Below are 16,875 nucleotides of genomic sequence, written 5' to 3'. Positions count from 1 at the left end.
GTACAACAGCATAATGTATTTTTAATTATGAAGAGTTGTATAGCCTATGTTTAAAAAAAATGTAAAAAAGAGTTTTTGTTTTATGGAGGACCTTTTGTTTATACAAAAGACTGTTGGTGTCAATGAACGTTGTCTCGCCCTGCCATTGGAGAGCATAATGGTGGAGCCAGGACTTTGGAGAAGGGCTGTATGTGTGTGCATGGTTGAGTGTGTGTATGCAAATCTTTGTTGTGTGTCGCTGTGTGTTTATGCAGCTCCACAACGCACCATAAAATCACACACAGGGACACCAAGTTTATGCTTTTGTAGACTTAGTTTAAAAGTACTAAGTAGGAATGACACAAAGGAGTGTTCATTATTTGAACTCAGGAGCTTGAGTTTGAGGGTGGCTCACCACTGAATATATTCTAGTTTCCAGTGGTTGTTAGTTGTTGTAACGATAGCCACAAAGTTCATGTGACATGTGTTTAAAGCTTCTGTTATGGTCCATTCTTGATCCACTCCTTGTGAATGTCTTTTGGGTTGTGGTTAAAAAAATACAAAATGTATCAAACAAATGTCGTTGCAGTACTTCAATTCTTGCTCATCCTTCATAGATTATTGGATTAAACTGCTTTGGTAAATTTCGTTTCTTGGACTCCTTTATTGTTATGTAACACATTGTGGCACAATTCAAGGCATAGACTTGGTAAGTGGTAAATGGACTTGAGCTTGTATAGCGCTTTTATAGTCTTCTGACTACTCAAAGCGCTTTTCACACCGCATGTCACACCTACCTATTCACACACTGATGGCTGGATTCTATGTACTGTATATAGACCATCAGAATTAACTAATCACATTCATACACATTTATACATTTATAGTGTCTTCCCAAGCACACATTAGACATGTTGCTCGCAGGGGATCGAACCCTCAACCTTCCGATTAAGAGACGATGACTCTACCAACTGAGTCACAGCTGCCCCCACTTAACATGACTTGGGGTTACATGTAAAGTGTTCACTGAAACATTAAGTTTAAGCTGAAAACAAACAAATCAAGGGCACAGGGATGTATGTTTTGATTTTAAAACATGTTTTACAGTTCTATAGACCATGTGAACACAACAGCAAGATACATTGAAATCATCTGTAAACCCACTTTTACCCAACATCTTACTTGTAATACCTTTTGTTTTGATGCTTTCTATTTCATTAGGAGCCACTGGTACCGGTTCAAATTAATCTGATAGTCAACAAAGAGCCCAAATATGTGTTTGAAATATATGTCAAATGGTTCCCATCTGTTGTTGGTCCATTCAGTAACTCTCCATCATCCACTGTTCTGCCTATAGACAGTACATAAACAAGCTGTATTCATTCACCAATGCTTAAAGAAGGATCTTCTGAATGTGTTTATTGCATTCAAAATGTTAAGATTAAAGTCTGGGAAGTTGTAGTTTACCATCCATGAATGCACCAATGATGGTGTTTTAAATAATCTCTCTGCTGCATTACAACCTTTTAAAGATATACACTCTACATACCTCTTTAAAACCAAGAAAGCAGCATTGACATTTCTCTTCAGAGCCTTTTTCACAATAAAATGCTAAACCTTTTTAAAAAGCCTTCATGTATTGATACCAGCATTTTATGTTAGAAGTCATTAATCGAAAACTGTGCCACCAAACAAATAAATCCAGAAGAAGTTACGTATTAGAATGGTCTCCTAAATCTATTAATAAGGTGATGTGGTGGTTGCAGAGGGTGGAGAGGAATCTTTAATTATTGTTTTATGCTTAATTTGTGGCAACGTTGCAGAAATAACACTATTCAACTATAAATGAAGGTTAAATACATTGACTTTATTTACGTTTGAAAACGTGTAGCCTAATATTCAGGATGTAAGCAAATATCACAGAAAGAGCAGAACTATGTATTGGCTGTGGCTTTATTATAAAGGGAGGTGTATAACAGTTCGAGTCATTTTTCCAACGGATCTACTGAGAAACAGTTGTGGGTTTGGGGTTTTGTCAAATCTTTTATTATAATTGAAGAATGCCTTCTCCGTGTGTGTCCCCTCACACCACCAGTCCAACTTCTTCCCACCGATTTGGCGGCAACTTGAGAGGCGCCTCACATCGGCAACAATAGAGCAGCTGCTCATCATCATCAATGGACTTAGCAGACTCGTGGCTTTATGCGTTTGCGCGCCTTTTTCACTGCTCTCATGAAAAGTGAGATTCAACCCATAAAGCTCTGGGTTTCATTTGTTATATATATATTTTGAGACCCTTAAACCACAGCAAACTCAAAGATCAAACAACACAAATGTATTCAATTCATGTATATTTATTGGAAAACGTTACCCATGACAAAACATCAGAAATGTCACACGTTCCTTCCTTATAAGATGTGAATGAATATTATAGAACAATTTTAACACATAGTGTTTACAGACTATTCTTTTGCACAGACCAAATACTAATAATTATAGTAGGTAATAAGTCCATCGTGCAAACCTCAACAAAACAACCCTTGGGGTTTTACAAAAGTGTTGACAACAACCCATATCTTTGAAACCCCAAAGAGGATTGCATTTAAAACGTTCATAGACCTGTGCCTAAGATCTGTGCTCATTTGTTCTCTGACTTTAAACGCATCATGAGACAAATGCTTAATTAAATCATTACATAGAAACTCCAACAATTTTTAAATATATGTCTATGGCTATAGGAACATTATAATCCTAGGTACACACAAAATAAATAACACATATGAGATAAATGTCCAACTAATCTACCAGGGTCTCCACATGGCTGCGCTGACAGCTTGCGGGACTGGCTGCGCGCGGCTGGGAGCCACTGCGCTGCTGCGGGACTGGCTCTCCAGTCTGGTGCTGAAGCTGGATTTGAGGCTCAGAAGTCTCTGCTGGATCTGAGGCAAGGTCCTGGAGCTCTGAGCACAGCAGTTCAGGCATGTTGGTGTGACGGTCGCAGAAGTTGACTGCTGGACGAACTCGTTCACCCGCTGGCACGCGTCCTGATCCAGACTCGTTTTGGGTAGCAGAGCGGAGACGCGCTGGAGGCAGGCTTTGTAGCCTTCTTTGTAACTCTCTGTGGAGTCTGAAGGGAGATAGGAGTTGATTAGTGGCTTGAATTTACTGTGTAACTTTCAACCTCAAATAAGACCATTTGCCCAATATATCGCAGTTTGAGAGAAGGCGCTCACCTTTGACAGGAGTAGCAGGAAGGTCTCTGAGAAAACGGACGGTCATTTCCAGAATATCGGCTTTCTCCAGCTTGGAGTAGCGAGCGTTGTCTTTGCCAACCAGAGGAAGAATCAGGCTTTTCAGGTGACTGAGACTGTCGTTGATGCGGGCACGCCTTCTCTTCTCCAGTAAGGGTTTAAGAGTCTAGAGGAAATAATTGAAAAATCCGTTATTCAGCCGCACTTGAAAAAGTCAAATCAGAAAATACTTTCAGAAATACAAAGCTCTGAAGTGTCTCTCTTTCTCTTACCTTTCTCAGTTCGTTGGCTTGTTTTCTCTGTGCCACAGTGGATCTGGCAGGGAGAGGCTGGGTGGCCTCGGCAGTGATGTTGGGACTCATTTCGTTTGCTGTTGTTACTGATGTGCTTTTTAAGAGGACAGACTTGCTCTTGGAGCAGCTGAGCTGAAGTGTGCCTCGGAGCTGCGGAGCCTCCTTTTTATGTGTCTCCGGCGCGTCGGAGGGGCGGGAACACAAGCCATCACGCAAAGGGGGGCGATGCCTCTGGGAGATGAGTGGAGCTCCCATGGGACCATCTGGTCCTCATGGTCTCCCGCGTATACCGCTGGTATGTGGAGTTTCGTTATGATGTTTGCTTTTTTAGTGCGTTTTAAATTTAAAGCTTTAACGTTCACCCAAATATCTAATTACGCATAAAACCACAAAACGGTGTTTCGTTTCTCCCTCCGAAAGTCTGTGGCCTTAATCGGATAACCGTTGTTGTCATTTTTTAAAGCAAGTGTTGCTTCTATTTTTCGTCTGGCGTTGTCATTAAATTGATTTCTTTTGTTTCCTTATATTTATTTTTCTGAGAGGGGTGTGTTCAAATCTCAATGCAAACGAGCAGCAACACTTGAAATGATCTTTATAGTGGAGACAGTTAAAGTATTGTTGCAATATAGTAAATGATTTCTTTTAAAACTATTTTTCAAAGACTAAAGTACTTATATTTGGTCTATTAATGTATGCCTATCCTCGACTTGCCTTCCCCCACAACGGAGGAAAAACAGAACCAGATGAGTCATTGTGGGGTAACAGGACTAATCTTTTCATAAAATTAATAAAAAAAGAAACCCAAGCGACGCCATGTAAGCATTAACATCTGCTTGGGAACCATCAGCAGCTTGTTTCCAACATCAACAACACCCTGGTGTACCTGGAGCAGTGTAGGAGGAGACAACGTGACGTCGACAACCTTCTACACAAACACAAAGGTGCCTACATCTGCGTGTCCGAGTGACAAAACAGTTTTACAGCTACGAGAAGAAAGAGCCAGTAAAAGACTTCTTTTAAAGCAATACATCCTTACAACCAGTGACTGTAAACACCTTGGTCAACGTTATAAACAGCCGTACGTATTACAAGAAATACATTTTATCTCAACAATTTGAAAATCACTGTATTCGATCAATGCTGCAGAGTATACAGTGCAGTGCAGCGCAGCGAGCTGTCAGTAGGATTCACGCGTTCGGCACGCGTCACAACCGTGCAACAGATGGGAACAAGAACCCACCCCCACCCATCCTCCTCCCCCCTGTCTCACACTGCTGCGCCACTCTGCTGCTGCTTCCATCAGCATCCCGAGCCCTCATCTACTGCTCGATGTGCCTTCACCATCAGCGTGGGGGTTTTGGAGGGAAACTTTGGTGACAGCCCACAAACACAACATATAAGAATCAAACAAAGTGAACAAAAAGCACAACAACATACTGTAAGAATAAGAATGCAAGAAGTGATAAGTGCCAACTAAAACACTTTAAACAGTCATTTTCGAAATGAAGATATAGCCAGTTGTTTCAAAGATATTTAAAATATATTTTACGTATTAGTCAATTGTGCTGAAATACTCTTTCATCACGTTACGCACAACATGTATTCACGGAACTGTTCAGTGAAGAACTTACAATTTAAGGATTAAAGATTAAACTGCACATCGGTTGCAAGCTGCTCTGCTCTAGCTTGAGGGTTTTGAGCCTCCTTTTTTTCAAGCATTATAGATGCACAGTTTGCACGCGTCCTGCCCCATGGGGCCCCAAATAACTGCCATCAAGTCCAGTCTGGGAACGGGCCCTTCGAGATCAGACAAAAAACAAGTCAAAGACAGGCTTCGGTTGGGACCATTTTTTTGTCCTAGTTTTAGCGTGGGTATCCATCTGTGCAGGTTGAGAGCACAGGGATCCTTTGTTATAATGTGCAGAAAAGTACCACCAAGACAATTCTGGCAACTCTGTGGGACAGGGATATGATTAGCCTCTCTGTTTCCTCTATAGTTTAACTATAGAGGCTGCACAATTCACTGGCTTTTATCATTCAGACTACAAACCGTTTGAAACTCGCTATTTTCTTCTATTTATTCATTTTTTAAATAAGATGCGAAAAACAAATATCCCAAACAATGACAGGTACGATGTAGTCAACAACAAACAAATGGTGGAAATACATCTTATATTTCAACTGACAACTTCTTCAATGATGAATATAAGGTTTATATTTGAGAATCTGATGAATGTGTATCTGGTCGTATACACGGCATGAGGCTGACACGAGCCACAGCTCAGACAGATGGAGCCTGCGCACGTTTATTGATGCGTGAACAATGAAGCGTCCACGGCTCTCTGCCTTGTTGAAGGTGACCGTCTCCTCTTGCGGCTACGTGGAAGCTTCCAGAACTCGAAGTTTCAAGCTTTCAAATTTTGATTGCAGCTGGCTGAAAGGATGTCTGGCATCCCAAGCCGAATTCTACGCCAACATGATCCGCATCACACTGAAGCGTCTGTACTGACGCACGCATTGAGAAAAAAACATGCGACGTTTGATTGAATTTCAGGATCCTAGTTTATAATCAAATTTGAATATTCTAGTTTTTACGTCTTCAAACGTATTATAAGATAGAACCCTTAAATGTAGAGTAAACCTTTTCATTAATGTATAAAAAACATAGTTGTTCAAATTCTCTGTAAAAGAAGGAAATTAAATATTGTGTAGTGTTTCATTAGATTAATGTGGAACTTATGTTAGGTTTTTAATCTTCACTCTTAATAACAAGAAAATAGGACAATACCTCCTGTTCTTTTACGTTTATCCTTAAAATAGACTTTACATCTGGAACACAGTGAATTACACTGATTAAAGAGAGTCCTAATGTAACAGGTTTTAAAGTTTTCTTAACGTTGAAAGGACCCTGTATTTAAACAATGGTCTTATATTATTACAGGCTTGACAGCATAAGTAAAACTTTGTGCTATCACTGACTCATATGGATGCAATTAAACTCAATATTTATGCATTTGTGAGTGACTGTAAGCACAACAATAAGAAAAGAAGAGGTTTTTGTGAAGGTCAGTTAGAATGCTGAAGAATATCTGTGATACTGAGAGCAGTAGCTATTTACCTGTCATATACCTGTAGTCAAAATGGTTATTAAGAATCATAATGAGGTTAAGATAAGTCTTACTCGGCTTGATTCCTATGAGATAAATACTGAAGAAACAGGATCTATGACTTTGGAGATGAGCAGTTCATTACTGTGATATTTTATTGGGGTTTATTCAATTATAACAAACATTACATCTTAATTTAATGGTCAGTCTGACAGCAAGTGCAGAGTTGCAACAAGTAGAAGGAAAGGCAAACAAAAAAATAACTAAGACAAAGGCCATACAGATTTTTTTTTAAACAAACACATGGGCTGCTTTTTTATGGTCTTATCCAAGTTACCCTGAGCCTACACCATATTCCTTATTAATCATTCACTAACGTTTTGATTAAAAAGCACGTTAAAGTCCCCAAACATTTCTTCAGTAATTTATGGCATGTGCCAGGCACATCAGGATTAAAGTGATGTAGTGTTGATGGTGCTATGAAACACGGGACATGATGGAAAACTGTCCATTGTGCCAATTGGTGGTAATACACGAGGCAAGGCAAACCTTGATGTTGAGAGTAGCGTGAGAGCTGTATTTCAGATGTGGGAACGTTGTCCATGTTGGGACACATCATCAGTGGTGTACCTTTGAATCAGGGGGTGATTCGGCATTTAAGGGGGGGAGACGGATCATCCAAGCAAAAGTCAAGTCAAGTCAAGTTTATATTGCACATTTACTAACCCTTACCCTTCAGCTGACCAAAGTACTTTACGTGCACACAAACCAATACTTACCTGGAATATAAATAGTCAGGGACTCAAACTATAAAAATGGTAGGAAACAACCATTCTTATAAATAGAGTAGGTCATGGACTTGGACCTACTCTACTCAACTTAGGGACCCAAGTGCAACAGACAAACACAGTGGTTGATGTAAGGGGTGTTTATTGTCCAAAAGTAAAGTATCCAAGAAGAGAGGTTGAGGCAAGCTGGCAGGCACACAGGCCAGTAACTAAAGCAAAAAGAAGACAAGCATTAAATGACAGGAACAATTCTTCAGAAACTATCAAAGAAACTACTGGTTCACAAAGAAGCCGACTCTATCTACCAATGGTGGTGAGCAGACGATGTGGCAGAGAGTGGAGGGAAAACCAGGCTTAAGAACACTGCAGGCTTGATAGTGTCATTGGAAACAGGTGAGCAGCAAGGAGGAGGTGGAGAGTCTTGACCAGGTAACGAGGAGGCAGGACTGGGGAGTGATTAGCTACACCTGCCACACAAACAGGAACAGACAGACACAAGCGGGGGTGGGGAAACACAGGAAAACACAGGAAAGGCTGATGTTGCAGCCAAGGCTGTAACACAGACTCATAAGGAAAGTAAAAAAGAGTTATGGACTCACAAGGAACGGGTTACGGACTCATAGAAAAGAGTCAGGAACTCTGAAGAATCATGAAACACGGGACACATCATCAGAAGTGTTTCTTTGAGTCGCAGGGTGTTTCGGCCTTTTAACACACCCTCATCAAAGGTGGCCAGCTACAAGGTGATCAAACCTCTGGGGACACCCTCTTCCCTGAGTCAAGCTTAGAGCTGACCACATACATTGATACTGCATGTTCTAAAAATCAAGTTATATTAGCTTGAAATGGCTGTTAGTTGTTTGTTTGCCCATTCTTCATCTAAAAAATACAATTTTACCAATGCTATTGAATGTTTTATGAAGACTGAAACTTCCTAATTTCCCAAATCTTCAAAATAATATGAAAGAAAATAAAAAAGGAAACAAAGGGTTATTCCTTATAACAGAAATCTCTTGGTCTTATTTCTCATTACTGTCTTTGTTTTGAGACATAAACAAAAAGATGACTTGAGGACACCATCATCAGCTGCACATTGATTACAGATCCACAGACTACCGAATTTGATAGCAAATGCAAAAGAAAAGAAAACGTGTACAGTAACTGCGTATTCATGTGCACCAATCAGAAAGAGCTCAGCCATGTTCAACCCTTTTCTCAAACCATTTTGTTGCAGTTTTGCTTCAGTTCGACACAGACAATGATTGGAGCTCTAATATGAAAACATTTCCTTCCTGCTTACATGACTAGTTCCCAAACGTTAAACGATTTCAAATTGCATGAACCTTCAGTAACTGATAATATATTGATACGGATTTGGCACAGGTACTCTGTACTATGTCTCACCTCTCAACTTCTCACCAAGGGTTAAATGATATTTAAAAAGTTGTTCTGTTGCAAAGACTTTTAAGTTTTGATTAAAAAAAATTATTTTTAAGCTGTGCATGATTTTATTGTAACTTCACACTTCATCACTCTGTATCAGTGGAGGGAATTTGAAACACAAAATTGGAAAAGTTCATTGGACCATAAACAGAAAAAAACCTTGTGAACTCTTTTTTTCTTAGCCAGGACCTGTCAAAGCCAGAAACTAAAGAAAAGTGGTTTCATTGAGGGACCTTTAAGATACTATAAGGATACACTCATTTATCTAACAACCGTTTCAAAACCTCCTCCTTGTCTTTTCATTCATCTCTGATCTCTAAGAAGTTTGATACAGGTGACTGATTGCCATGTTTGATCCATGTGCTGATGCGTTGGCAGGTGATCGCTGTCCATGGTGCTGAAGAGGTAGAAGATAGTCTTAAAGGCATTTAGATGCAAGACTGTGGCTTCAGAGAGATATTGTCATGCCTTAAGAACCATGCAATGTGAAATGACACAAAAAGAGGCTAAAGTGGTGAAAAACATACCTGAGGTTCAGCTGTACAATCCAGTGTTGGCTGCAAACACTTTGCTTGAGATTTACTTCTATGAACAATGATAATCTTTAAGGTAAAAGTTGGCTGGATTGTTGTAATGTGTAGTTTCTAAAGTTGTTTCTGCATTTTGGCACATTATGCCTGTAAAAAGCATCTTCCAGTAGAGCTCCGATAGGCAGATTTGTATTATAGTGCAGGTTTACCCAACAAAGTAGACAGGGAGGGCATATTCTTAATTAGTCTATAGTTTTTGTGCTTTTATGATGCTGAGATATTTCACGTTTTATTTTAATATCAAGATATCTTCAGCTATAAATGATGAAATACACAACATCTTTCATCTTAAATGCAAATGATATTTGTTTGGCTTAAAGTGCCAAAGGAGGAGGCTGAATGGAGGCTGCAGAAATTGGTCATTTAAGCATATAAATATAAGAAAAAGTGAAATGCTTTAGATTAATATAAAGCTGTGTTTTGCAGAGTGTTGATTGTTTATGTTATTCTGTAGAAGCACTGGTGTGACGTTGTCACTTCCCTCTGGGGATGCCAAACGAAGACCTATCAACATTTGCTTAGAAGCTTCCCACGCCTAAAACAACGCTATTTTCAAAAAGCATCTGCCACCAGTGACCAGAATCCAAACTTTTTTTCCCCCCTCCAGCACGAAGTCCATTTGACGTCACTGACTTTATCCTCGAGTCTGCAGCACCATCTCTATTGGTCACGTGATGAATGAGACGCGGCCAAAGGACATTTCTAGGGTTATATGTGTTTATAAAACAATACAAATCTAAAAGCCTTCGTAATAAATAAATGTTCCCTTTGTCAACCTTGCTCAGTCTTTCGATGAAGTTGTTTTCTCATATAGGCTGCACAAGAAAATAAATCCAAGCCTCTAAAAATGACCTTCAAGTTATCTTATTTGAGCTACCGCAGTTTTCTAAACAATGCAACGCTTTTCAAAAAACGTTATCTTCCTGCAGGTAATTTTTTATGATCAAACTCTTTTAGTGGCTTTTGAAATAAGCACTAGGAAAAAGAACAAAGTCCGAATCAGTGCTGAAAGAAATCGTCTACTACATGTTTTCTATTTATAGAAAAAAGTTGGTTATGGAGTTTTCGTGCAAACATTATAAATGATTCAATGACTTAAACACTTTTCAGCTTTGTAGCTGTTCCCCTTTTCGAATGAAACCCAGAACAGCATCGAGTCAGGCGTCGTTTTCTGAGTCAGAAAAACCTTTTGACGTAATTGTACACTGCATAAATCAGAGGTGAGATGGCTCAGACAGGATTTGAATATTGTAACCAAGCCAAAAGCCAAGCTATAAGACAGACAACACATCTGGTGGGGCTATTTGTTTTGCTCTTTAAAGTTGACAATGGTAAACTTATAGCGTCGCATGGGCTTCTCCACCAATAGCTGCTCTGAAAGACTCCACGGTCAGGCAGGCTCATCAAAGAACTCCTCAGGAAGCCAGTAGACTCTCCATGGTTGTTTATGAACGATGCGTACTGTAGGTTATAAAATCGAGAAACTGTCTTGAACTTTCAACTCAAATGATTTTTATTTCTTAATATTATTATAACCCATATTATACTGGGGATTCGAGCTGCACTATCGCAATTGGACAGGCTACAGGAGGCTTATTGGCGGGGTTTTCGAATATTGGATTTCTGATTGAAGGGACCCATTGTGCTGCTATATCAGGGGCACGAGAACAGCACGAGCCAGCAGAACAAAGGCAGCAGATGGCTTTCCTGTTTCACGATGAATTATGTTGAAGTTACAGAGACACAGGGACGATTAAGAGTTCTCCGGGGGGAAATTAAAAGGTGGGGGTGGTTTATGTAATAATGAAAACACATGTAATTCCAAATATTGTATATTGTGTATTTTAACTATGTCCATGAAAAAACGTAGGCTTTTTCCAACGAAGTCTCCAAGTGATAATGTCGTCTAGTATTTTTATTTAACACATTTCATTGTTTAAATTTCTGATAACGATGGAAGAGAATAAGAATAAAGGGTTTGATCCAAACATAAGGGTTCTAATGACTCAAGTAGCCTATTCGTTGTTGCTAAGTAAATCATGGATATGTTTGTCTGTCTAAAGTTTTTTGGAACATTCTCCCTTGAAAAGGGTACATGTTGAATGGTAAATTGGGCTTTTAACAACAATCATATTGCATTTAATTGTCCTTCGATTCGTTTAAACGTCCTCATGTAAACGAGAAACAGCGCTTGTGTTTGTGCAACCTGGAAAAGTAGGGTGTGAAAAAACAGATATCCTTACAGAATTTAAAACTATTTTACTGTATATACAAAATATTTACCGTGCTTTTTTTCTTGCTGCGGTTTACTGTAGCCCTGCACAGGAGAGTGGAACCAGTCAATTGGGGCGTGGCCTATACGAGGACGGTGTCCGCCCACAATGTGAACGCGTCTCTGTCATTGAACACTACACCTCGTGTTGGAAAAGGGCGCTCAATACAACTGCACTCATCAACCAGCTACAACCCAAGAGTATCCTAGTGCTGCATGGGCTTTAAAGCCGGGGAGAGAGACCCCACAGTCAGATCCTGGTATGTAAATGTTTTTTCCTTAAACAAAAAAACACAACAACGTTATTTTAATACCTAAGTGCTTCATAGTTGTAGCTATTATCTAATCTTTTCAAGTGATTTCTGCAATCTGAACTTTCTAAACGTAGATCAATATTCTGTTTCAATATGGCAATGATAAACACTTTATACTTGAGATATTGTATGTCAGCACGTTATGTCCTTGCTTAGGTATATTGATATTTATTCCACAACTATATAATGAAGTTGCAAAATCGGTTGTAGGCTAACTAACACGTGACCTGCTAATGTTTTGATTATTTTAGATTTAATGATAGGCCTACCTAAAAGTATATACATAATTGATTGTATGTACGTTTAATTTATTGTAATGGGCACAGTTCCAATGCCTCATCCATATGATGTAGCCTTAACTTATATGGTGAAGTTTAAAAAGTACTCTCATTGTAAATTACATTTAAAAAAACATGGACAAACATAATATATTTACCATGGGTAAATAACGTCAGAGTTACATCGTTTGGCCGTGTCACTTTTTCAACTCTGTATGGTTATAACGCTGTCATGTCAGATTAGTTGTCATGTGTCATGTCTGTCTGTCGCTAATGAGCCTGACTGTGAGAAAGTCTGACCGCAGAAATTCTCACTGCAGATCACGCGTGACTGGGTCACTGTGGGAGAGTCAACACGCCAGCATGGTGAGTTCACGGTGACAGAAGACATCGAACTGAAGTCTTAAAAGATTTAGGCAAAACAGAAGAAGAATAAGATGAAGCTATACGAGATATGCTCTCTATTGTGTTTTAATAATAAGGTTTTTTTCACAATACCCATTTTTAAGTCCAGATGTTATGTGCTCTTTAATGTCAGTAAAGAAACAAGTGCAAACGTTATTCAAGCCATCATGTATGTACAGTATGATCTCTCATGGATTCTTACATAAAAAAGAACGGTTTATTGATTTTATGACTTTAAAGGTTAGTTTTTTTAATGGAGGAAGGGTCCAAATTATTCCAGAATTTAACAACTGAATAAAACATTGTAAATCAAATGGAAGAGATAGCAGTTACAGGAGGTGATAGGCCTACAGGAAAGGCAGTGCATGTAATGATATAGGTCTAGATGTATGTATAAACTTGTATGCATCTTATTGGCCACTGCATACATTTTAAACACATTTTAACACTTTATACCAGGACAAGACAAACACTAATATGCTCAAACATGTACAAAATTATAAACACATACATCCAGATCTAAAGGACATTTTATTCTTCAGCATCAGGGGTTTAGATCTGATAAATTCCTCATTTTTCAGTTCATAAATGGTTCCCAGGTTATCTGGAATCTGTTAATAGATCCACTGAGGGTGCATCTAATTTTTTCCTCAGCTTGATGTTTTGCATCACGTCTTATATCCATTGTGTGATGGAGGGGTTACATACTCCCATTTGAAAAGACTGGAAAGAATAACTATTAGAAAGGGAAACACAAAGACTTCCTTGAAGTTAGGAGGACATCGTAAGGCTAAGGGCAGAGAATACACTAAAGGTACCATAACCATCTTAATGTAAAGACCCTTAATGATAATTCAATTGTGATTTTAGGATAGAAAATGAAATAAAATAACATGCAGTACACACACGCACACACACACATAAAGAGAAAGAGAGAGAGAGAGAGAGAGAGAGAGAGAGAGAGAGAGAGAGAGAGAGAGAGAGAGAAAGAAAGAAAGAAAGAAAGAAAGATTGATTTTGATACAACCCAAATTAATCTCGGAGGATGGGGCCAGATGAATAAAGTCACTTGCTCTCTGTGTGTGTTCTGGTCTTTTTTCAGCTGATTAATAAAATTGATTTTGTCTGGGCTCTTTTTACATTGATGTTTGATGCTTCTTATTTTGATATAAAACGTGTATGTATTTAAATATTTAACATATTAGCCATTGCCGATGAGCAATCACTGTTAATATTGTTTTTCTTCTTCTTTTAAATCAGAAAGGTAAAGCTGGTATAAATTGGACTATAGTCACTATAGCGAAATCTTCTTTGCACGCGCCCCGCCTATCAAAGCGAATGTAATTAGTTAATGGCACGCGCCAGCAGTTGGACCGTTGGAGACGGGGTCGAGGAGCTGTTCTGATCGTATAAAGTAGCTCTGTGCTTTAAATTTGTCCTAACCTGGTTTTAAATGTGTTTCTTTCAAAGCTGTGATGCCTGACTTGGTAAAATGAGATATTTCAAATAATGCGTATGTTGTTTTTTTTAATGATTATAATTATAGCCCACTAGAAAATAAAACAAAACTTTTGCAAACTCATACCATTTTAAAGTGATCCTTACCAACACCCATACAGCTCACTGAGATATATAAAGCTTCAGGTTTATACATAAAATGATAAATGGGTAAGCTGTTTCCATGGACCATGGTAAAATAGACTAATACTTAAAGGTGCTTGAAAACTGTTTTTTCACGTCCGCCAAGCCATTTTTTAAAGAAATAAATTCTCTGGTTTCATGTGTTTCGGGGCGCTCTAATGATGCAAACACACTGTGTCTGGCTATACACAGCTTGAACTTGAGCAGAAATTGTCCCTGTTTGAATGTTCCCGCGCAGCAGCAGATGTGACCACACAATAGATGGGGCCGACGCCTGAATAATTGAGTCTAATTTGAATAACTGTCGCACGCCTGACGCGTGCAAGAAATTTCCCAGGGTTTGTAGGAAAACCGTTGGCAGCCCCTTTCCACTTGGGTGGGGATTTAGATTTTAATTGCTTGAACTTGTGGGAACGTCTTTAACGAAGCCTGGGAAAATACTCTACATCACCTATACACATGATTAAATCCTGTGTTGGAAATTTCATTGAAGAGCCTCAGGGCTGCAGCTGCAACAAAGACACGTTCTTTATATATCTGCACTTCACTCACCAAACATCGTTAACTGATAAATATATACATATGACTACAGTATTAAAATGAAGATGAGTCTCCCGTTAATCAATCCCCTTTTCAAACAAAAATAGGCAATCCAAATGCCATGTTGTATCTATGAAACCATCTCATAATATGAATTCCCTCAATTATACCATTGGCCTATTCTTTGTTCAATCAGTTGCATCACTGCTGCAGGGAGTTTTGCGTCAACACCTCGAAAAAAACACAGCATTACTATTTTCTAGAAATAAGTATAAAACTAAATATATGATGTATTGTTGAGATTAATGATTATAGTATACTTATAATATAATATACCCATGATTGTAGAGAGAGTTATATCATAAGATTGTGTTCACGTCAAGCTACAATGACAATGATGAGGTGTAGGATACCCCCCTAAGTGGTTTGGGACGTATTACCGTCCATTTCCTTTGGGGAATTAAGCCATTAGTCAGGCCACTCGTGGGAATTCCCCCTATCTTTGGCGCGTGGTATCTATGACAGTTGGACCAGTGCAACAGATGGTCCGGAGAGGCACGTGCCGAGCACGAGACATGTCCATATCCCAATCCATCCGCCTAAGCCCCCTACCCCACCTCCTCCATTATCCCACTCGCCGTAACAATACCCACATCTCACAGAGGCTACTTAAGGGGAAAGTCCGTCAATTTATCCTGACAGTGAATAATCAGAGTGTGCATATGTGCAGAGCAAGTTTTCTTATTATGAAGTTAGATTAAAGTAACATTAAAAAAAATGGCTAACACATGTAGTTATAGACAAAACTTAACTCGATGGCTTACATTTAAATAGCCCACATACAGTTTTTAATGTATCCGTCTTTACATCAGTTCAATTGCTTAATTTGAAACAAGGTATTGGGTTAATCTTTTTTCAACCACAAAATAATCGTTTTACGATATGTTTCATGTCCTATGTTGGAGCCAGCTTAATGGTTTAGATAAGTCAATGTGCTGCCAATTGATGACGTGACACCTTTGCAGGTAAATCTACCTTTAAGAATGTGGAGCTTTTCTGCCATCCTTTGGTGATTTCAGGTATTACAATTAATCCCACTGCCAGGTTCATAAAAACACCTTTGTTAAAACTGCATGTGCATGCTTGGACTGTTCTGTTATATAAACTTCTAAACCTTTTTACACAGTGAATTACTCAATTGTGAATATTAAAAAACTGCAGTACAAACTACTGAATAAATGCATTTAAAATAATTTAATTTCCTAATTTGCTCATATAGGTTCAGGCCCCACGTTTACTGTCTTCTATTGCAAACACAATTTCAAGCAAGGGATTTGATCAAGGCATTATATTTTACAACACAATAATTCAAGATCACTTAAAGGCCCTGTGAGGAACCACCAGTTTGTGTTGGTTTGGTGTAATTGTAGGCCTACTGATTTTGCTTCTATTCAGTGAATAGTGTTTTAGAAAGAAAAAAAAAGATAACCTATTTATTTTTAGTTTTGTCAATCAAATAAATCCAAAATCTATATTGCTGTGGAACACGTAACTTTCTGTTTATGCAACATGCGATTTAATAACGTAATACAATGGTTCCTGATATTTAAACTCATTACAAACAAATAATAACATGTTGTCACTTATGTTTTGATCTCGTTTGCTTTTATAGCTAAAGGGATCAATATTAAATTACTTTTGCCTTTATCACGATAAAAGTATTAGGCCCACTGCGTCATGGAGCTGTGGGAACATTTAAAAATCGACAAAGAAGTTGGTCATATCATGACATATCATACAGACAGTATGGTTTCCAACAGGCCACCAGATGGAACTCTTCTGTGAGCAAACTGCGGGTGTCCGGTGATGTTGGTTTCACTGCAGTTATGAAAAATTAATGGCGCTCAGGCTGCATGCACATCAAGACTGGGCGTGTGTTCAAAAAGTCCATAGCTGAATTACAATTCGGCTGAC

The 16,875-nt window shown here is 38.7% G+C and overlaps 1 protein-coding gene across 1 annotated transcript; it reads right to left on the bottom strand.

Moving 5' to 3' along the window:
* Window positions 1-2,376: 2,376 nt before the first annotated feature.
* Window positions 2,377-3,626, bottom strand: LOC306834281 (transcription factor HES-2-like). The gene is made up of 3 exons (XM_079360114.1): window positions 3,503-3,626; window positions 3,213-3,396; window positions 2,377-3,106 (listed from the first exon to the last, which is right to left on the bottom strand). The coding sequence occupies exons 1-3, from the start codon at window positions 3,590-3,592 to the stop codon at window positions 2,781-2,783; spliced, it is 600 nt and encodes a 199-aa protein (XP_079216240.1). The 5' UTR covers window positions 3,593-3,626; the 3' UTR covers window positions 2,377-2,780.
* Between the last annotated feature and the right edge of the window lie 13,249 nt (window positions 3,627-16,875).

Source organism: Symphodus melops (assembly GCF_947650265.1).
Source record: "Symphodus melops genome assembly, chromosome: 13".
NCBI lineage: Eukaryota > Metazoa > Chordata > Actinopteri > Labriformes > Labridae > Symphodus > Symphodus melops.
The sequence above is the reverse complement of the archived record's forward strand: the minus strand, read 5'-3'. Positions and strand labels throughout refer to the sequence as shown.

Bases quoted from the DNA above. Each gene is read 5' to 3' on its own strand.
- LOC306834281 (XM_079360114.1), bottom strand. From the start codon at position 3,592: ATGAGTCCCAACATCACTGCCGAGGCCACCCAGCCTCTCCCTGCCAGA. The intron at 3,397-3,502 runs GTAAGAGAAAGA...TATTTCCTCTAG, and splicing joins AAGCCAACGAACTGAGAAAG to ACTCTTAAACCCTTACTGGA. The intron at 3,107-3,212 runs GTGAGCGCCTTC...ATCTCCCTTCAG, and splicing joins TCCTGCTACTCCTGTCAAAG to ACTCCACAGAGAGTTACAAA.